At 49.2% G+C, this 21,472-nt stretch overlaps 5 protein-coding genes across 5 annotated transcripts; 2 read left to right on the top strand and 3 right to left on the bottom strand.

Moving 5' to 3' along the window:
- Positions 1-12: 12 nt before the first annotated feature.
- DACRYDRAFT_21873 (uncharacterized protein) lies at positions 13-1,888 on the bottom strand. The gene is made up of 6 exons (XM_040772583.1): positions 1,811-1,888; positions 1,382-1,761; positions 1,058-1,270; positions 551-1,010; positions 236-487; positions 13-176 (listed from the first exon to the last, which is right to left on the bottom strand). The coding sequence occupies exons 2-4, from the start codon at positions 1,732-1,734 to the stop codon at positions 956-958; spliced, it is 621 nt and encodes a 206-aa protein (XP_040628988.1). The 5' UTR covers positions 1,735-1,761; positions 1,811-1,888; the 3' UTR covers positions 13-176; positions 236-487; positions 551-955.
- A 5,348-nt stretch (positions 1,889-7,236) lies between these two features.
- Positions 7,237-7,500, top strand: DACRYDRAFT_107037 (uncharacterized protein; the record flags this gene model as incomplete). The annotated part of the gene is made up of 2 exons (XM_040768384.1): positions 7,237-7,296; positions 7,348-7,500. 2 exons carry the CDS (start codon positions 7,237-7,239, stop codon positions 7,498-7,500), a joined length of 213 nt encoding a protein of 70 aa, XP_040628989.1.
- A 6,950-nt stretch (positions 7,501-14,450) lies between these two features.
- Positions 14,451-16,420, bottom strand: DACRYDRAFT_15503 (uncharacterized protein; the record flags this gene model as incomplete). The annotated part of the gene is made up of 7 exons (XM_040771113.1): positions 14,451-14,963; positions 15,141-15,247; positions 15,282-15,348; positions 15,730-15,852; positions 15,882-15,989; positions 16,075-16,094; positions 16,201-16,420. The coding sequence occupies 7 exons, from the start codon at positions 16,418-16,420 to the stop codon at positions 14,451-14,453; spliced, it is 1,158 nt and encodes a 385-aa protein (XP_040628990.1).
- Positions 16,421-19,204: 2,784 nt separating this feature from the next.
- DACRYDRAFT_15504 (uncharacterized protein) lies at positions 19,205-20,170 on the top strand (the record flags this gene model as incomplete). Its single annotated transcript, XM_040771114.1, has 2 exons — positions 19,205-19,669; positions 19,772-20,170. The coding sequence occupies 2 exons, from the start codon at positions 19,205-19,207 to the stop codon at positions 20,168-20,170; spliced, it is 864 nt and encodes a 287-aa protein (XP_040628991.1).
- A 746-nt stretch (positions 20,171-20,916) lies between these two features.
- On the bottom strand, positions 20,917-21,300 carry DACRYDRAFT_51660 (uncharacterized protein; the record flags this gene model as incomplete). Its single annotated transcript, XM_040775050.1, has 1 exon — positions 20,917-21,300. A coding segment is annotated over one exon (384 nt), but the record flags the coding sequence as incomplete, so codon positions are not given.
- Positions 21,301-21,472: the final 172 nt, after the last annotated feature.

Genomic DNA, 21,472 nt, shown 5'->3' on the forward strand with positions numbered 1-21,472 from the left:
AACCGCACCTGTAGCCTTGCAATGCATGCTCGAAGTCTACCTGGTGAACGTGAGCGGGCAAGGCGCCGTCTCCCACCCGCCGTCGCCGCCGGGAGTAGGAGCGGATTTGGCGCCTGGGACGCCAATGGGGCCGGGAGGAGGATGAGGGAGGGGTCGCCGCGGTATGGTGCGGTATGGTGCGTCCTTCTGTCCTCTGCGGTGTCTGTCGTTCTCATGGTCGCCCACCATGTCCCAGCACTCTGCCTAGGAGACCTCATTTCGCCCCCGTCGTCTCGGGCACCGCCAGTACGTACTCTGTTCTGTGCGTCCACTCCGAACTGGGAAGACGAACGGTGTGGGAGGTGGGGTGGCGCTTTGGGTCATGAGTGGAACGTGGTGTAGGATAGTGCGGGGGTGATGGGCGCTGCAGGAGCTTCTGTTGATGGGGGTTGTGAGGTGTTGCACGAGCATGTAGGGGAGATTGTGGGAGGCAAGCGGACTATGCCTAGTAAGCTGTTGTATTTCATAGTGATGTCCCAACTCATCTCTCACTGGCTTGTTGATCGTCTAGTGATATGTATGTGCATATAGCCCACTGTCGATCACTCAGACAACGATCCTCTTCTGAAACACCGCCCAACCGCCCAAAGCGACTTACGACTTGCAGCTGCTGGAGAGCAGCGACCAGGCACTGGTGTTCTATTTGGAGGTGAAAGATGGGTGGGGGAACAGGTGTTGGAGTTTAGTGGGGAGATGGATACGGAGATCTTTCATGGGACGGTGTTCTTCCTCCCTGCTGCGGTGCGCCCACGTCGTTCCTCCCTCTTCCATCGTTATCGCGCCCCGTCTGACATGAAGTACTAACGGTCCTCGTTCGACATCTTCTTGATGACATGCTCCGCATACATATCTTTCACCACCACCTCAGACGAGTATTGGCTGATGGCGGTCGTATGCCCAGGTAGAGTTGCTAGATCTAACATGCATCGGACACAGGCCGCCGTTTCCCCGCTTGTTCGCGCCGCGTTGATCTGACAGTGTCGTGAACATCTACCGGCATATTTCGCCGCTTGCTCACCTCAAACAACCGCCGTACCCCTGGGGACTTCTCTCCGTACTCGTGCCTCCCACGTGGCGGCGACGGCAGAACTTGTTCGAGTGGAAACTCTTGTGGCTGCAAAGCTCGGCTTGCATGGGATTGTCTCCTGCCAGAATCGCTGGCCATACGTTGATTAGGATGAGCTCGCGATAGAGAGCGTCAAAGGACTCGAATTCCGATGTATTAATTTCTCTGCAGACCGATCAGTATTGGTTTATGACCGGGCGATAAGGCATGTCGGATGGGTTATGGTGGTGACTTGCCGTTAGCCACCACCACATGCGATTGATCGAAGCGACGCACTCTGTCATCCGTACGACGGCCTCCATCAACTCCAACGCCCCTGCGAATGTGGATGTTCCTATGAAATAAATGTTGCCCGATTCGTCCAGCATCCTCCGTGGGAGACCAAGAGTGGAAGCACAGAGTACAAGGTGCTTGTTCCACATCTTGGATACGTTCCCTGATACATCGTCGACCCAGACCATGATCGGTATCGAATATACGCGGCGTCCGCGGGCTCGTTGTCGCCATCTGTTTTGGCATCCGCCTGGCGAATGCCAAAGAGTCGTCGTCCCATCGTAACGACCGCTGTCGAGGAGTAGTACAATCTCAGGGTAGGCATTTGCCAGCTGTAATGCTGATATACGTCGCATCTTCAGTTGGTCCACGTGTAACACATCCTGGTAGATATGAGATCGATCAGGCACCTGTACATGTATAGCGACTCACTTGACAGTTTCTGACGGGCCATCCCAGCGCACCGATCGGACCGTCGTCTCGTTCAAATCGAACCCACCGCTCAGGGACAAACATCTCCCCGCCCACCAGTCTAACCAACTCATCCGTGTACCAATGACGATGGTCATGTACGATCATTGGGGTTAGTATGTGCCAGGGCGCACGCGCCCCCCATTGAGATCCCTCCCAAAACTCTTGGAGACGATCGGATTGGACGACTGGTAGAGTTCGGATGTGGGGTCGAATGTGAGGATTGGCGAAATCCTGTACATATTGCGTTAGTGTCTCAATCTAGGATATTGACAAATCGACTACTTGACCAAATACCAGCCCCAACGGCCGCATATGATGTACGTTGCCAGCCAGCGATACGAAACGTGGAACGTGTCAACCAGTACGGGGTAGACTATCCTTGGCAAACGCCTTTATGCCGCCCATCGACGGCACCGCCGAGCCACCCAAAGCGCTAGCCCAGGCTAGCATTGCTGAGAGTTGCGATCGAGAAAATCGTACGTGTTGTGCGTTCAGGAGTGAGTCCGTCATGAGCGTCTGGTTCATGTCGAGTGAGAACGCACATGCGATCTTAATCAAGTAGCTTACCCCAATCGAACCGTATCGGTATAGATCATGCTGGATTCTTACACCAGATAACTCCGCCATGCGCTCGTCAATCGAAATGCTCACTGCACATAGCGATGTATTCCGTGTAGTGGGTTATGGTGGTGGTCGAACAAGGGATGAGGAGAGATAATCTCGTGAGCCTACGAAATCCCCTAAGGGAAGTGCCCACCAGTATCCACGTATGCGTCACATCCATCCCAGTCTGGAGATGACGGTGGTATATCCATTACCCCCTCGAATACCGTGGACAGGAAGTGGGCGTCTAGTTGAGACTCGAGACAGGGCTCAGGGCTGGATGCAGGATAATCCACGGCCGTCGTCTCTTCGAAGACACCCAGGTACTGTCCATGATCGCGGTTCTTTACGAATCCCCGAGGGGGGGGGCGTATTATCGATTCGTGGTCTTGCGGCTGCATGTTGATGTTTCAACGTTGCCAGATGTCCTTTAAGCCGCGTGATCGGCCTCCAAGAGTACGATCCAGATGGATTGCACACGAGGCATGACCACAGGTTGCCTCGTGTGGTGTAGTAGCATCTAATCGCAGGGGGTGGTTGGGACTCCTTCCATGGGGGAGCAGATGATGCGCACCTGCACAGATCTCGGAGATCCTTGCTTCCCTTTTGCGCGTCTTCATCCCCGTGTTCTCCAATCAACTAGGAAGATCCAGCGTCCGGTGATGAACAATCCACTAGTGATCAACATAATAAAGATACCAGGAGCGAATTTATGGTGATGCAGAGAGGACAGCACTCTTAGTCTCCTCCCAGACCCGCTTCCCATTTGCCACCCCCTCAGTTCAAGCTCAGCCGGCGGAGTCAGATTGGTCATTCAGCCTTCCCTTAGGTAATGAGTTCTCCAATAGCCAGTACATGTAGCAAGGCACTCTGTGCAGACCTGGGCAATGGTATGTAGCAACAGTATATATTGCAGAAAACAAGGAACTGAGCAGGTATGGTAGGATGTAAGCTATTAACTACCACTGGAAGCTGATGCCACTGGCAGGAGCAGTGCCGTTTCTGATGTCTGTGTTACCAAAGTATATCATGTAATACATTGCAAGGGTGTTCCTCACAACTCTGATAAGAGTGACTACAGTGGAGACCCCTTAACAAAAGTGCTGCCAAAGGCTATGGGGCCTGGCTGAGGCCACTGGGTACTGATCCAAGTGTTTAGGGCAATCATTTGTTGCATTATGTTGTTTATGTGATTATCCAGGGTACTGGTGGAATTGTGCAGAGCATTGTTGAAATGAGTAATGAGCTGAGTCTCAGAGGCCATCATCTGTGTTTCAAGCTGATCAAGATGAGCAAGGATTTCATCAAGTCATTCCTAGGGCATGACATATTAGAAAATCAGAGAGCAGAAAAGAAGATGGATCTCACAAGAATAAGCAGGTGGATTTGAAGGGATGATGAGGAATGCATGGTTGTTGATGTCATAATGGGCAGGGGAAGCATATTAACATCCCCATTCTGATAAAACAGTTAGTAGAGAAGAAGGAAGAGTGATCAATACTAACCTGTCAATGGGGAGGGATGGCCATGTGACAGTGAGCAAGATGGTCATTGCAGTAAAGCAAAGCATGTAATGGAGGATTATAGTGTGGCAGAAATGCAGAGTGTGGCAAACAGCAGAGGAAGTAAAGTCAACATGACAGTCTGGGTGTGAGTCAAAACATTGACAATGTTGTGGGGCTGGAAATGCAGAGTGTAACAGACAGCAGAGGAAGGAAAGTCAATGTGAGGATCAGGGCATGAGAGGAAGGGATTGAGCTACCAGCAGTGACAACAACCTTGTCAGGTTTGATATTGGAGAAGTTGCATACTATGCACCATGAGTCAAAGTTGGCAGCTGGTGCAGTCCTATCAGGTCAATGAGTGTGGAGGGCTTTCTGCAGGATAGACAGCTGATGGGCAATGATGTGCTGGTTGGCATGGGAAAACATGAGATCTGCATGCATCTCTCTCAGCACTTCTTGAGCACCAAAGAGACAATCAATGAGGTCAGCCTTCTTTGGTGTGGTAGGATGTGTGGGCATGGAGAATTGATCTCAATGTGTGTGTTGCAGGGGGGGCACTTGTGTTGGGTGTTGGTTGGACATGGTGAGGGTTTAGGGGGAAGTACAATGGTGGGAACATGTATGTTTCCTGCCTTTATTTCATATGGGAAGATGGTTTGTCAAAATGAGACAGAAACATGTCTCTGTGTGAGTTGTTCACCTCTTCCTGCCAAAACAGAGTCTGACACATAAGACCCATTCAACCTGAAGGGGAATATGTGGTTGGGGGCATGTTTCTCAAGCTGGTCTCACAATGAGACACTGCTGTAAACCAAGACAACAAGCATGTTATGGTGTCTAAGACACTGCACAACTCTTTATTTACAGTAGGATTACAAGAGATACAGTGCACTGTTGTGTGCAACTGCTTTTTGCCACATCAACCACAGAATCCCTGCCAAAACCAAAATGTTGCATGCAGCCTGACACAAGTCAAATGCCAATCAGAGGCAACTTGGCTGCATATGGGTGGGAACAATCAACTGCACTGAAGTGTCAGTGGATGAAAATGGGGGCAGATGATACAGACAGATGTATGCTGGGTGCACTGCCAGGAGGAATGTCATGGACAAGTGGTTCCTGATCATTCTTCATTAATGTCAGTATACTCAGCAAAACAGTGAAAGGAACACATCATACATGTTTAATATCAGGCAAGGATGCAGCATTTTGGTATGTGTGGTGACTGTACATTATGAAGACACAGGGTTGATAATGGGGGCAAATGAGATCATATTTATACACTGAGTGCTGTCAGAATCAATTCATGTGGCTGAGTAAGGGTGTCAAGAGATTAGGTGTCTCATCCAGTTCCGCTTTATAATGTGGCAGAGCTTGGTTAACTGGTGTTCAAGGTGTTCTTGCCTTGTCTTGAGAGTGGCCATCATCCTGGCCAATTCAGCAAGAGATGTTCTGATATCCTTGAGTGTTGCAGCAAATATGGGAAGGATGTCTTAACACAAGAGGTAAGGCAGCAAAGTCATGTGTCAGGAGAGGGTTAACACACCATTATTGTCATCTGATGGGTTGTCCACAGGGTCTAGTGACATGTTCTGTGACAATGGCTGATGGGCAGAATTGTCTGCAGGAGGCAGAGACATTTTTGAGTTGTTGATGGAGCTTGCAAAACTGTTGTTGAACAGAGAGGTATTGTCAGAGGGGGTGATTGCCATCTGAAGCATGCTAGTAGTGTGTTGGCTCTTGAATGCAGACCCAGTGTCCCTGGTCAACAGGAGTTGTTTACTTGAGGGCAGGCATCAGTGTAGGTACAGATAGATGGCAGGACTGACACAGAATTTATTGTAGTGCCTATGACACCTGAAAAAACCCTCTTACTATGGGTCCTGTCACAGTGCAGCAGATCCTCTGACTAGAGGGATCTGACTGAGACATGCCATCCAGCCAAGATCCAGCTGCAGGATCACATGTTTGGGAGCAGCACATGATGGAAACCTTCCAGATAAGTATGGCAGTGCTTCTTGACTGGGCCAAGCAATCAGGAGACAGGTGGGAAGTCAGATCCTCTGGAGGCAAACTCTGTCATAAACAATGATAGCATTGTCCCTAAGTTTTGACAATAAATTTACTAGTTCCAGTATGGCTGTAGTCCAGACAAAGACAAATCGGTGAAGTTATCTGGAAATGAAGGTGGGACGGCTAGAGGCAGAGTGACAGCACCCTCCCCAGACACATCCACACTGATGTCCATGACCTCTGGAAGTACATGTGCAGAGCAATCCTGAACCATGGCCAGCTGATGCTCCTGATGAGTCCCCACCTCTACCCTCTGGATACACCTCTGGTGTTGTATGTCCAGCTCTGCCCTGCACTCCTGAGAGCCCTCCAGACGGTGTCAGCATTGTTCATCTTGTGAAAACTGCATTTCCCCTCCAGAAGAGTGGCATGGACAAGCTTCAGCTCTGTGATCCCAAGCTGAGAGGGGTTCTGGAGATGTGGGAGGGGCCAACTGTCCAGAGTGACAGCATAAACATCCTCAATATGGCTCCCAAACTTTGCATAGTGCATGACAGCATTTGTGTTCCCAGATGCATTTCCTGAACAGAAATGAGAAAGTTTTGGGACCGAAGGATTGAGAACTCACATAGGCTTGTAAGAAGGAGCATCTGGATACTGCTTTTCATGTTATTCTTCTGGTCCCAAATGCAAGAAGCCATGCCTGAAGACAATCAACCTAGAAGGTCCAGGCAACAGGAATAATCAGATACCTCAGGAGCCATGGTTGGCAAAGGCCTCAAAATCCTGTGCCAGCTCTTGTCCTGAATTACCCACAAGCTGTCTCACAAATGCTTCTCTGATGGTTATCCTGAAAAACTAAGCACAGCCATAGTCAAGAGAAGTCCCCTTCATGGTGAAAGCAAACATATGACTGCTGGTCCAGATATTGAATGCATTTGCCTGCCAAGACGTCAGCAGGGCAGCAAGGGCCAGAGAGACAAACCAACTTCTCTCTGCAGAGTGGTACCAGTGGCCACCAGGTCAGCCTCCCTCCCCTTTCAAGACACACAAACCTGGTGCTCCCCCTGATCCCAAAGAGCCCACACACCTTCCTGCCCAGCCTCTGCAGCAGCAACATTGCTCTGGGGATCCAGGAGGCATTGCTGCCAGTCTGGATGGGCAGCATGAAGGTCAAACTTCTCATCTGGGAAAGAGTTTAGCTTGGGAGGCAAGGTAAGAGACTCTCTACATACTACACTGTTCCTAGTCAAGTTTAGTTAAATGTACTGCTACACTCTTGAGATTGGGGGCTTGGTGCTCCCAGAAGCAGAGGATGTCTTGGTGACCAAGGACATGTTCTCAAACTGCATCTTTGCTCAGCCCTGTGTCCAGAGTGGCATGACAAATGCTTTCATCCAGAGCAGTGGAGATGTCAATGGCATGCATCTTGGCATGCTCATGCTTGCTGTGATTCCAGACCCAAGTAGCCTTGCTAAAGCCAGGAAGACATTGAGGCAGCAGGATCTTCTGGAGGAGCAGAGGTAATGATTTCAGAGGAGGGCATAGTGAATGGTGTGTCAGGAAGAAAGGAGTAAAAACAGAAGAAGAAGCACCATACCCTGGAATGCGCTTGTATTTGTATCATGTGAACAATGTTATTCATTCCAGACCAGGTAATTGTAATCACTTCTCAACAGTGTACAGCTAATTCAAATTGTGAAGGGCAGAAGGCCATGATATCCCAACTTGTAAGACTTCATAGTACTGCTAACACCAACCCCTCTCCTCCTGATGAAAGTCCCTGGCCTTGCTTCCCTCTGGTATGAACACATCAGGGAATGGACCAGTCCTGATGTGACCAGTACTTGCCCACTTGAATCACTTCAACATATACATTTCTTGAAGGATTGGCAAGATCCGTGGAGCCAAAGGTGTGCTGAGAGGCCTCTGGATGCTTGCAAGCCTGTTCTGGAGACCAGCAAGCCAAGTTTGAGGATCATGATTGAAAAAATGTGATGTTGTGAGCTGCATCCTGGCCTGGTGATTCCCATATGTGTGTCTGGACCAATGAAGATGATAGAATGCCCTGGAGAGCACCATTAATACCCTCAGGAAGCATGGGCCAATCTTGTCCATCTCCAGAGTAGTACTGCCCATTAAAGCACAGCATGGACATGTACATTTGGGGTGCAGGGGTGGCCTGCACCTCCAGAGTGTTGCAATGCTGCTTGCCATGAGCTCAGGAGGAAGAAGGCTCTGGACAGACATTGTCATTGTTGTCATGCAGATCGATGGGCGCCAGCTGGGCCAGGACATGGTCAAAGTTCTCACTCATGACTGTTGTGTTGACAGGTGCTCCAGTCCCTGCATTGTGCAAGCTGCAAATGCAGTTTGTAATCATATCACAACAAAGGTAGGTGATTTTGGTCTGGAGGATCTTCTTGATCTCTGCCAGAGCCCCCATTGCCTCCTTGTTGTGCCAGATGTTCCAGGAGATGACCATACAGCTTTCTGGAGGGGCATCAGTGCCGACTGCTATGCAGGCCATGTAGTGAAAAGAAAAAAAATGTTGTTCAGGGTGCGATCAGCTGCAGTGGTCTGGAATGGGGTGAGGTGCTGCCAATTCAGGAAAAAAAAAAGCTGTTTACATAGTCAAGAATGCCTTGCATGTAGTCTTGCTTTGCAGAAACTTTCTGGATCGTAGCCCCCTAAGCATCTTTCCAGTGATGCACATGCCACCCAGCAGCATCCAGACAGTCCCTGCTCAAGCCTTGCATGACAGGGGCTGTGTTTGCAACTCATTGATCCATGATGCAGTATGGCATTCCCTGAAGATCCTCAGTTGTCCAGATCTGTACAGGGCATGGTGGGTCTGGAGCAGACTCCATGCTGACCTGGAAGAGGCTGGGAAAACCAACAACCATCCCAAAGTGAGTGCCATGGGTCTGGCTCTGGTTTTCATGCAGATTGCAGAATCGGATATGTGGGAGTGCTGAGACAAAGTTAGTATCCAGAACAAAAAAAGATTCTTTGGTGTGGCTCACCAAAGCCTGTACTGTTGAGATGCAGAAGGGCATCAAAGACCAGATTGTCCGGATTGGGGACTGGAAGGTGCCTGTGGACAGACAGGATCTTCTCTGACACCAGAGAAAGCCTTGCATTGTCCTCCAGCCTCCTGACATGGTTATGCTCATCAGGAGGTATCATACAAGCTTTGGGAACATGGGCAATCATTGGTTGTCAGGAAGAGATCACCTCAGAGGTCATGAAGTTGCCAACCATGATGTATGCTCCTTCTGGAGAATGCCTGGGCCCATTGTGCAGGATGTTGCTATGGATATGAGGCTCTTGAGTGCCACTGGTGACATGCTTGGGTGCAGCCTGCATATGTTCAGAAGCAGCTTGAGGGGCCAACCACCTGGATGGGTTGGCAGAACATGATTGTCCAGAAGCAGCAGGAGTAGGGGTTTGGGGTACTGTCCCCATCTGAGAAGAAGGAATCAGGAAGACTGGAGAACCTTCCCAGACAGGAATGTTCATACAGTTGGGAACATGGGCAGGGTTGTCTGTCATGATACAATTCATATACAGGTCCTGAGATCATGATCAGACAAAAGGTCCAGAGTAAGGGGTGGTGGGGGTCAGAGGATTTGGGTCTTGAGTCAATGGCATGCAAGTCAGCATTGTTGGCAAAGCATGATCTCCAGACTGGCATTGAGGAGAGTTCTTGGGATATGTATTCACTTGTGTGTGACTGACTCAAGCTGTCCTCAGCAAGTCCTGAGTCTGTCCAGACAGACAACTGGCATCTGAGCAGGGGCAAAGGTTGAACATCCTTCCAGAATCCAGAGAGAGATTGTCTGGAAGCATATGAGTGTTGTTTTATCCAGAATGCTAACAGCAGATGCACCAGACTACCAAGATCTCCTGTCTCAATCCACAGCAATCCTACTCCAGAGATGAGCCCACCAGACAACATCCAGAGCAGAGCAAGACCCACTGTGAGTGAGTAGTCAAAGTCCATTGATCCAGAAGGAGAATGCTGGTGAAGTCCAGAAAGAAGTTGACCAGGTGGTAGTTGGGAAGATAAGGATCACCACTGCATCCCAAAACAAATGGTTTAAGTACACATCCGGATAGGAGTGGGGGCTGGATGGTTGAGAGAGAGGAGATTCCTGGGACCTAGGTACCCAGGTCTTGTAATGAAGAATTCAACATGAAAATGCATCTGTTTTGGATGCATATGAGCTTTGGTATCAAAAAAAATTAAATGTCTTTGTGTGGTCTCTGAATAAGATGCACCTGTCTTGTCTCATCTCTCCCAATTACAGTACTTAACAGTCTCTCTTCTGTCCATTCTCACTTTGATTGTCCTGAGGCTATGCATCAATTCTTTACTTTTTCTGAACTTTTAAGTTGTCTTGCAGACAATATGCTTGACAATGGTCTGTACCATGATGTTGCTGTGCTTGGTTTGGCTGGTAAATTGATGGCTGCTGTTTGTCACTCTCTTGTGATGTGTCTTACACCTGGTTCCTTTTTGGTTATTGTCCATGATGTGAGTATATATATTGTTATCTTTTATGATTGCTTATCTTTTTTTGCTTCAGCCTGAATCAACTTATTAAGCATATATTGGTTCTGTTTGATTGGCTGATATTTGTCTGGTCCAGAAGGATGAAGAACTTGAGTTTGTCACTGCATGTTCCTTGTATGTGAGGCAGTCAATTGGATCATTTGATAGGCTTTGTGATGTGTCTTTTGAGTTCTTGTCCATCAGGCTGCTTGGACCTCTTCTGTCCATCCTTTTGCCTTCTGTCTGGTCTATTTTGGTTGTCATTGTTGGGCCGAGTACATTCCTTGTAACTGCCTTCCGCCCACTTATGACATTCTTTAATGGTCTGTTGGAAATCTGCCCAAACTTGGTCAACTTTTCTTTCCAGTGCCCAGGTGGGTTGCACAGCCTTTTGTTTTCTGGGTTTGTCAGTCATTTAACTGAATCTGTCTGCCTGTGAACATTCTTGGTGGATTGTGTGAATCTGTCTTCAGAGAGTCTGCCAATCATATTCTCTTCTGAGTATCTGTCAACGCTTGCCATTACTGATGATCTTCGGCCATATGAAACAGAATGGCTGTTTCCAGGAGATGCAGAATATCATGCTCCTACACTCTGAACTCTTCATTTGAGTGGGGACAGTATTGGTCTGGCAGCATTCTTCTGATCTGTTGACTGTCCCCTTGCTGAACTTCACCTTATTTTTTGCTTGAAGACTGGGAAATGCCATGGGATCATTGTTCTGTCCAAACCACATCATCAGCAAAACTCATCCAGGGGACAACTGTGGCACTCAAGCAGGTAAGAATGTCAGGGCACCAGCTCATTGCTTGGTCAAGAGACATGACTAAGCCTTTATGACATGGAAGTAGCTGGTATACCTTGGCATGTGCTGGAACCTTCTGGAAGGATTGGATGGTCAGGTGACCTGCTGTGCATGGCTGTGCATGACCTCATATGACCTCATCCTTGGTCATATGACCTGATCACCTGACTAGGCTGAGTAAGCAAGATGTTCTAGCAGGTTCCACCACAGAGGTATAAATATAAGGCCTACTCTGCCTGGGCACTGTCTCTTCAGACTTGGTCTCTTAGGATCATCCACAGGTACCTATACTGTAAATAGGTCTTAGTCATCAGGTCTACTCCACTTCCTTGTTGCCTGCTTAGACTCTTGGCACTCTTAGGTGAGCAGACTTAGTCAGCCTGTGTTGCCCTAACAGGAAGTTTGCCCCACAGAGTGAGATCAAGGACCTGAAGTGTGAAAGTGTGCCATTTGATATGACTGAATGCCATAGTCAGATGTTCATCTTGTGGGACCACACGACGCTGGGCCCCCTTGGCCTCATCATGTCTATCTCCAATTGGATGCCTGCTGTAATGAACACCATTTTGCAAAGGCTTCACATTGACATTCCAAAAGAAGATTGCACCATCCCAATTCTCAACAAGCAGGCAAAAAAAGTGGGTACAGTTTGGACATGGACAGTACATTCAGCTCCAAAAGAATGAGCGAGTGATTGTCAAAGGGCCAGGGGTAGCTTTAGGTCATGCTTGAGTGCAAGATGAGCTGAAGATCTATGCACATTTGGTGACTGGGTCAAATGAACTGAGCAGAAAATGCTCTCACAGAAGCATGACCACCCCCACCAACTCACCATGCATTCACAAGTTGTCTTTGAAGATGCCCCATTACACCTCCCCAGAGGTCCTTTCTGCTGAGGACAAGCCAATTGTGATCACATCTTTGGAGTTCAAGTCAGTGCCTCCTTGGGGAATCAAGTGGCCAGGAAATTTGAAGTTTCTGGATGTGGCTGATGGCATGGATCTTATGAAAATGACATCAGCCACTGGGCAGGCTGCTTGATTTGCAGAAGTCTGGCCAGGATACCAATATGTTGCGTGTACATTCCACCATCACCAGGCATGTTATGAAGCACAGCATGCATTGGCCAAGATATAGAAGACTGAACATGGTGAAAAGGCCTGGTCAGCCTTTGTCAGTCCCACTGGGAAGCAGCTTACAGACTTCCCAGTGACGTTGCCAAAGGCAGAAGACTTGTGAGGCCACCAGGTGTTTTTCCATACACCTGGTTCACCATAGTCCATTTATGATGACCCCCAAAATTTAGTGGTAACCCTGTAGTAATTGAGGTTATTACCATGGTCACTACAAGCCAGTTAGTCATTGCACCCAGGTTACTACAACAGGTCTCATCTGGCCAGCCATCTGGTTCTCCCAGCTGGACACATGGTTCCTCTGGCCCATACTGAATGGGCATGAACCAGCTTCTGGTGTCTTGTTAACAGGCCCCCAGGCTTGGGCCATGAACACCCAGAATGTATGCCTGGTTTAAGCTCTATCACTGAGTATGCTCTAACCCACACATTGATACATCCATCAAACTCATTGCCCTTTCTGCGAAGCCTTCCCTCTCAGATCTTGAAGAGCTGTGGCCAAAAGTATTTGTGCCTTCAGATCATGAATCATATCCACAGTTCTATAAGAAGACAGCAGAGATGCTATCTTGCCATTTTTACCACTACCAATTGATAGAACTCATCAACCAGCTAGGAGAGGAAGACTAGCATTTTCAGGGCATTGGGGTATGCCAGCCCCTATCGATGTTAAACAATGGGATGAGTGGCTGAGATGATTGAAAGATACTCAGGCCTTGAATGGAGCCTGAGTGTGCAGCTAGTGTACAGCCTGACCAGATACAATGGCCACCCCTGCTGAACTGGCAAATTGTCTCATCTGGCCAGGCACCTGTCTCATCCACCTGGGCACCCAGCTCATCTGGCCGGAACCCACTGTGGAAACCTTTGTTTGGAGGACACCCCCTCTCTGATTGGGATGCTCCTGTACTGTCTCAGCAACCGCAGGTAACCATCTCATCAGCACACCTGAATCAAGATCACTTGCCAGGGTATCTCTTATGCCACCAATTTGGGATTCATTTGACTTGGACACTTTCTTTGAGTGGCTGAAGGCAGGCAAGGGATCAACAACATTCCTACCTGGAGTTCCTCCAGATATTAGGGCTGAAACACTAAAACCCAGGTATCTAATTGCCATGGAGGACACCTTAATTTATTGGCTCTGTTATGAAGCCTGGGAAGGCTCAATGGAAGCTTGTAGGTGATTGCCTTCAAGTGCCACACCCTCAGACATCATGGATATCTTGGATGTTCAGATTAACATCTCTGTTCTGTATGGCACTCCCACACATCAACAAACCAACTATCAGATTAATGCCTTCAAGCTACCCATGAGCCAGTTAGAGTGAACTGGCTTAAACCAGGGTCTAACTTGGTCAAGCCTTCACCTGGTTTGAAAACTGGGGAAGAGCCCCACTTAAACTGGGTACTACCATGATGAGTGCTGTGGATGCAAGGAAGCCTTAATGGAAGGGAGTAGGCAATCTCCCTTGAGTGTCCCACCCTCAGGCATTAAGGAAGCCTTGGATGTTCAGAGTAACTTTACTCTATGACACTCCTACACATCAACAAACCAACTATAGGACTAGAGAAGCCCCCTCTTGACCAAGAGCCTTGTCCATCCCCCATGTCTACACTTGACCAGATGCACTAGTGTCATCTCTCAAGGCAAGCCAGCCGGAAACCAGAGGGAGCAGGCATTCTTTTGGCTCTCACACCAGTCTCCTCAAAGGCAACCATAGCCAGCATAAACCGGGCCATGACCTGGCAAGAACTCAAGGTCAAACCAGGGTCTGGCTGGCTAACCAGATAAACAACTGGACACAAACCGGGTTTAGACCCAGCTTGCCATGATGCACACTGCACAAGGTCAAACTGGAACCCGGTTATAAAGTCAGAGTAAGAACCGGATCTATTCACTATAATATACAGTATGTCTCCTGGGCATTTCGATCTACCACCCTACCCATGCTCCCAGAGCATCCTACAAACCTCCTACTCACTTCCTCCTCTGGCGTTTCCATCCCTCTGTCTTGGAAGCAGGGATTTTGTGCTTCCTGGTCTTGGGCTTGACAGAGATGTCTTCTTTGAGTTGGTCAACATCTTCTGCAATTTTGTTGTCAACTTGAAGAGCAGCAATGCTGGGCACAGCCATGCTGGAGTCAGTCCATGTGCAGACAGGGTTCTTTGTCAGGGGGCTTTCCCCTGGCTCAGGTGTCTCAGGACAGAAGAGGGGCTCTGGCAGAGGCACTGGGGCCAGTTCTGGAGCTGGGGTCAGTTCTTGAACCAGGGTCACCTTGTTGTCAAAGAGTCCATGCAGTTCCTGTTCATGTTGCTGCTCCTGCTCTTCTGCAGCATCAGTCTGCGCCTTCTCTGCATTCTTTCCCTGCTCTTGCTCCTGCTCCTGCTCCTGCTCCTGCTCCTGCTCCTGCTCCTGCCCCTGGCCCACCCTGTACTGCCATTGAGTTTCAAGGTAATTCTGTTCTTGTTCCTTCTGGCATGCCAAAGTTACCTGGCAAAACTCCATGTCGGCAGTGACCAATTTGGCCACCAGGTCAGCATGTCCAAAGCCATCCTCAGCCATCCACCATCAGTAGGAGTCCTTGATCTTATCCCACTCCAATGCCATACTGCCATTGTCTTCCAAAGGACCAAGCAAGATGTTTGTTTCTTCCTTTTTGGCCCTTACTGAGTTGACAAAAGTTTGGTAATTGGCAGACAGAACAGCCAGGATCTCTGTGGCATGTTGCAATTGATTGCCCAGGTAGGTTGCTGCATGATCTAGACCCAATTGAGCTAGGACAAAGTGCAAGAACAGCAAGTCACTTACCAACTGGCATATCCCCCTGTTTGAACCTGTTGAACCTGCCTTCAGAAAACCGAAATCTTGATCTTCTCTGCAGGAGGCTCAGTCACAGCACTTCTGCTAGCTTGTGCCTGACCCATTGCTTCAGGGGTATTGGCAACTTGCATGGGTTCAGGTGCATGAACTTTCATCTTTGCCAGCTCAGCTTGATGCCCCTGCCTTGAAATTCTTCAGGGTGCATTTGGTGCATTTATCTAAAGTCAAGCTGGTTAGTAAAGAACCGGGATCCCAGTTCCAACTGGCAAGATGCACCTTGCTGTACAGCACTGCACATCGCTTTGCAGTTCATGCAATGGTAGCATGAACTCATCTTGCCTGCCCTGTGAGAGCAGTGCAAGCTCTGCTCCTGGCACCAGGTACATTATCACAGTTGGTCAATATTTACACCTGTTGTGGAAAGAGGAATACATACCTTGGGATCCAGAGGGACACACATGTCTGCAGATGGGAGAGGGTAGTTCTTGGAGGCAATGACACCCTCCTCAGCCATGTCATTGTTGTGGACAAAAGTGCTAGAACAGGAATCAGGATTATGCTGAACACAAGAGAGAAGGAATGACATACTTTGTGCACTGCATCCTGCCAAGACTTCTTGTCCTCCACCCTGACCTCCAATTCCAATTCCAAAACTTGGTCCTCCCCCTCCATTTCATCTTCAGAGGGAGAAGTCACCTATATGAAGTGTCAGCAGAAGTCATATGCAGAACCCAGTTCATAACAACCAGATCCTGGTTGTAACTGACCCAGCTGGACTCACCTGATGTGCCCTTCCCTTTCCTGTGTCAATGTGAGGAGGACTGACTTTGTAGTCATAGTGAGACTCATTGTCACTGGATTCCTCATCACTGGCAGTGGGGGATGACATTTGCAGTCTGGGAAGCACCCTTCTCCCATGCTTTTCTTGTTGGGAGCATCCTGGTTGGAGCAGGAGGTGGATTGTCCTGCTCCTCCGGTTCCTCCTCCTGCTCTTGGGGCTCTGCAGGAGGAGGAGACAATTGTGCAGGAAGAGAAGTGGATGGAAGAGGAGGCGGAGGAGCAGCAGCAGGGAGAGGGGGGGTGGGAGGACAGAGAGGAGGTGTAGGCAGCCCCTGCAAGGATGGCATTGGAACATGTGGGGGAGGCAAGGCCGAGGGAGCAGGGGGATTGACTGGACTGTGTTCTTCTCCTCCAGGATCTCCAGATGTACCTGGAAAATTTTTGGCCAAGGTGGGGGGTACCGTGCTGATGCTCACAGCAGGTTGAACACCAGGTAAGGCTAATTTCTGTTTGCCAGGGTGAGGTAACTGGATTTTAACTGGGCTGTAACCAGACAAACCGGGACTGACCTTAGTTTTTGCCTTGCCTTTTTGGCAGCTCAACCAGAGCTGCTGGAGGTCTAACCCCACATACTCAATTTGGGTGGGAGAGAGGGATGCAAACTGATCTTGATGCTCCTGGGCAAGGGTGCAGATGGCATCCTAATATGATACAAGCAAAAAAGAAGTGGGAGGAGGATGGGGGATGTTCTTACCCGGAAAGCAGTGACAAGCTCAAGATTCTTCATCCACACAGTCCTTTCTTTGATGGAAGAAGGCCAGAGGTCTTGTATGGCTCATTTTGCTGCAGCAGCAAGGATCTTGATGTGCTCCAGAGGGTAATCTTCATTACTCAAGTCAGGAGCAGGTCCACCACTGTGAGTGACATGCTGAGACATTGCTAAGTTAAGCAGAAGGGAAAGAAGGAGATAGAAGTCAAGCTGGGGTGAGGAGAAATGTGGAAAGAGAATTACTTGACATGGTGCAGAAGTTGTGAGTTTAAGGCAGTTGAACAGCCATGGGACCAGGGCAACCAAAGGCCAGTGCTAAGGCCCAGTTAGGTGCCTTTGGTTCCCAAAAACTGGGATCAAACCAGACCCTTACAGAGATATTCCTTTCATGAACCCTAATGGGTCCTGATATATGGTTCTGGGCACAGCCGCCAGCCAAAGCAGCCATTTGGCCACTTGCCGCCCAGGATTCATACACTCTCAAATCACCTGGCATGCATGTTCTCAATGCATAGCAACCATGCTTGTATATCCCGCTTGGGCTGGTCTTAGAGTGTCAAACCCAGTTCTGGTGTAGGGTGCTTTCCTATCATGACAGGGCTGGTTGGTCATTCCATCATTGTCAAACCACTGGACACAGATTAGGGTCCAGTGATATGCCACTGAAGTGCTGAAAAATAGATTTTCAGTGCTTCAGGGGTGGCTTTCAAAATGGGAGCTTTTTCAGCATTTTTGAGTCTGCCCCGGAAGTACTGAAAATCAGCCTCTGCTAAGGGACTGACAATGACATGTCAAGGCCAAAGTGTCTAAGTCCCTCTATGCCCACCACCACTACCACCACCATTGTTGTTATCATCTCCCATTCCCTCTCCTCCTCTCCCTCCTTGACTCTCTCCTCTCCCACCACCACCTCCTCTCCCACCAACTCCCCCCTCTGCTCAGCGACATATCCCCTCAAGAAACCCCCTTCTCCCCCTTCCTTCCCTTTTGCTGACCTCCATTTGGAGGACAGCAACCATGGCAAGCCTGGGTGGCATGCAACCAGCAGGATTGAGACCGAGGCCAACCCCAAGACTAATCCCCCCCCCCTCCTTCCCTCTCCATGTCCTCCCCTTTGGAGGACAGCAACTGTTGAACAGCTGAATGGGTGAGTGCACAAGCACACAAAGATGCTGGTTCCCAACCCAGACTGTTTTTTCTAAAGGTGCATCAGTATTTGCACCTTCAACAGACTTACTCACATCCTGTAGATGGTCTTTGCAAGTGCTCTTGCAGGAATCTGGGATTCCCCTCAGGGAGATCCCGGATTCGAAGACAACTGGTTCAAGGCTGCTGGCCTGCAGAAGGCTGGCAGTACTGTGAGAGCGCCTAGCACTCAAAGTGAGTTTTTTCACTAAGGGGTTGATTATAACAAGTTACTAACTGTATCTTGCTAGAAAAGGAAAAACAGAACTTCACTGGTCTAGAGCACCTCACCCTCTATGACTGGTTCAACAAGGATGTCAGCTGGTGCTACCAAGAGCAGCCCAGCATCCTGTATCACCCTCTCAACCCAAAACTCTCCAATGCTTTCTCCATGGAGAATATCAAAGCAAGATATTATTGCAATCCCTATGGCAAGTGGGATACCATGATCAATATTCAATGAAGGAAGAGGTGGAGGGCCCTCAAGCAGCGTCTCGATGCTTTGCTTGAGGGCAAGGGCAAGGATGAGGTTGCCTACAACCCCAGAGACCATGCATGGTGTCTCTGGGCATGTAGCAACCTCGATGGAATGGTCTATGCTCAGGCATACAACCCCACCCTGCCTCATCTCCCCTACTGTGAAGACAACCCTCCCGAGCCCACAAGTGCAGCCATCCAATGGGGTCCCCTCCCCCTCTCCAACTTCTCCCCCCTCATCTCCAAGAGAGATCTTCATCCAGGCATAAAAGCTGGTGATTATCTCAGGAAGTGCAGGCCAGCATGATACAATGCCCAGGATGAGATGTGGGAGTGGGTCAGGGAATTTGGAGGCTGGACAGGCAGCATCAATCCCTGGTGGATCAAGATGCTTTTGGAGCTGCACAATGTCTACGTGCAGGCCCTCAAGAAGGAACTTGAAGCCCTCTCTCCCTCCCTCCCCCTAGAGAAGTTCTTCAGCAAGCCTGAAGACTTCTGGGGCTTCTGCATTGACCAGGAGACACATGATCTCACAGAGATCATGCCCTTCAAGTACACACACTTTGTCTGGCTGCATACTCAAGCAAAGGTTTGAACTCTCACTGGTCTCGTTTGGTACCTCTGAGCAAGCACCCACTGTGGGCACTGGGACTTGCCCAAGATCCTCCCCTCTGTCAAGAACTTTGCCAGCATTATCAACATGCCTGATCTCCCAGAAGGCATCAGGATGCAACTCTTCAATGATGGCATCCCAATTCTTTGCCCAACCATGCATCAAGACATCCTCAAATCCAATCCAATAGCAATCATGCCTTGGAAGGATGAGAACCTGACACTTGCCTGGGTCAGGGAAGAGTGCAAGAAGCTCTATGACATCCATATTGCCAAGGGCCAGCCAAAGTTCAACATTGAAGCTAGTTACATAGAGCCCAATGTGAAGTCAAAAACTCAAGCTCACCAAGGCTCTCATGTCAACAAGGAAGCCCACCAATCTGGCAAGAATAAGATCACAGCTGAATTCAAGAATCAGCCCATTGCCTCTGCCTTCAAAGCTGCGGAGTTGAAGTCCAAGCTTGCCAACACTGTCCTTCACCGGCGAGTCCTAAAGCTCAACAAGCCTGGGCCAAGCAATGCTCTGGGGATCATGTGTCTGATGCTTCAACATGTGGCTTGATGATTGGGAGAAGTCCCGGAAGATGCTGAAGAGCTGCTCTGCACCTTGCAGCAATGAGAACAACAGCAGCAAGAACAACTACTCTGGCTTCAGCAGCAGCAGCAGCAGCATCAGCCCTCCCCATTCATCATCAGCAATTCCCCCAACCCATACTTCGACGATCCTCCTGAGCACCTCTTCATGCCCTCTCCAGAATGGCAAGGAGGTGGCCCTTCCTCTCCCCCTCCCCCGCCTGCTCCCTCCACTCCCATTCCCACTACTCCCCCTCCTCACTCTCCCACTCCCCCTCCTCCCCCTCCCCCCAAGCCCAACAATGTCTACTCATGGTCAAACCCTGAGCACTGCAAGATCATTCTTGCAAAGGCTTGTGTGAAGTGGGCTGGGGAAGAGTACGTCCCCCCAGCAGAAGACAAATTTGATGCGATGGCACGAGCAAGTGCCTTGGCAGCAGAGGAGACACTTGCTGCAATTAATAAGGCACTTGGGGAGTAGTGCTCTCCTTTCCTAGCTTTAGGTAACTGGGTTCAATAAAGTGTTTGATTATTACTAATGAATCCTACAGGTACTCTAAATTAGGTAGTCTACCTAATGTTATTATAGACAGCAATGACATTAGTTATGCCCCAGATATTCCCAAAAGGCCCAGCAAACGCTATCTTGGGTGCCTGGAGTCATCTCTCAAATGATATCCTTCAACACCCTTCAATACTGCCAAACCTCATCTTCTCACTTATCCATCAAGAGTAATTGTGAGTGTAAAAATAATTGTAATTGTTAGCTAACACTATCTACAGTACAAGAACAATATCAGAGTGGTCAAGGATGCACCAACGAGAGTGCAAATCCTTTACCTGTCCAACAACAGCCTTGACCACTGCAATATGAAAGATTTGCAACATGGTGAGTTCCTTGAATGCGAGAGCACTGCAGGGCGGTTTTGGTTGACTGTCGGTCTTGCAGGGTCTGATCATGGTGAGCTTGAAGGTCTTGGAGCATATGGGCAGCTTGAGCAAGTGCTGGAGCTGCCCATAGTGCAGGCTAGGGCTTCCATAAACTCCTGCTTGCTTATACTAATAGGGTAAGTCAGTATACTCTCAGAATAGCTGAAAATGACTTACCCTAACATAGGTCATGTCTCTTGCCTGGGAGCTTTGTATGCCCAGGGCAGCATGGACTGTATTACCTTGGCAAGGCAGTCTAAGCTTGCCCCACTGTACGACTTGCTTGGGAAGAGCTTATCATATAGTGGGGTGTGCTACATTAAGCTGGGAGGCCAGGTAAGGCACCAGCTTATCACATAGAGCTCGGTTGATCATTAACACAGTCTTTGGGGGCAGTAGCTTCCCCTCTTCATCCTCCTCCTCCTCTTCTTCTTCCTCCTCATTCTCCTCCCCCTCTCTGATCTCCTTCATGTTCCCCCTCATCCCCCTCAGCTGTCTCAGGAACTTGGGATGCAAGATTTCCCATTGACAGCACTGGAGGATACACCAGTCAATCCCTGGGTAAGGATTTAGTCTGCCAGTGATTGTACGCTGAACTTTCCCACAGAATCTCTCCATGGGGAAGGCCCAGGATGCCCAGAGTGGCCCACTGTTCTGCATGCAATCTGCAAGGTGCAGAAGCGAATGGACTGTCACTGGGGACAGTCCAGCACATGCTGGGTCTCCTCATGAGTACAGTTGCTTGTACTCAACCACCCACTCAGCCAGAGCCTTGCAAAGATTGTCCATGAAGCCAGGAGGGTAGGAGAAGGAGAGGCATTGAGTAACGCACTGGGAGAGCTTCACTAGGTGA

The sequence above is a fragment of the Dacryopinax primogenitus genome (assembly GCF_000292625.1).
Source record: "Dacryopinax primogenitus strain DJM-731 SS1 chromosome Unknown DACRYscaffold_8, whole genome shotgun sequence".
NCBI lineage: Eukaryota > Fungi > Basidiomycota > Dacrymycetes > Dacrymycetales > Dacrymycetaceae > Dacryopinax > Dacryopinax primogenitus.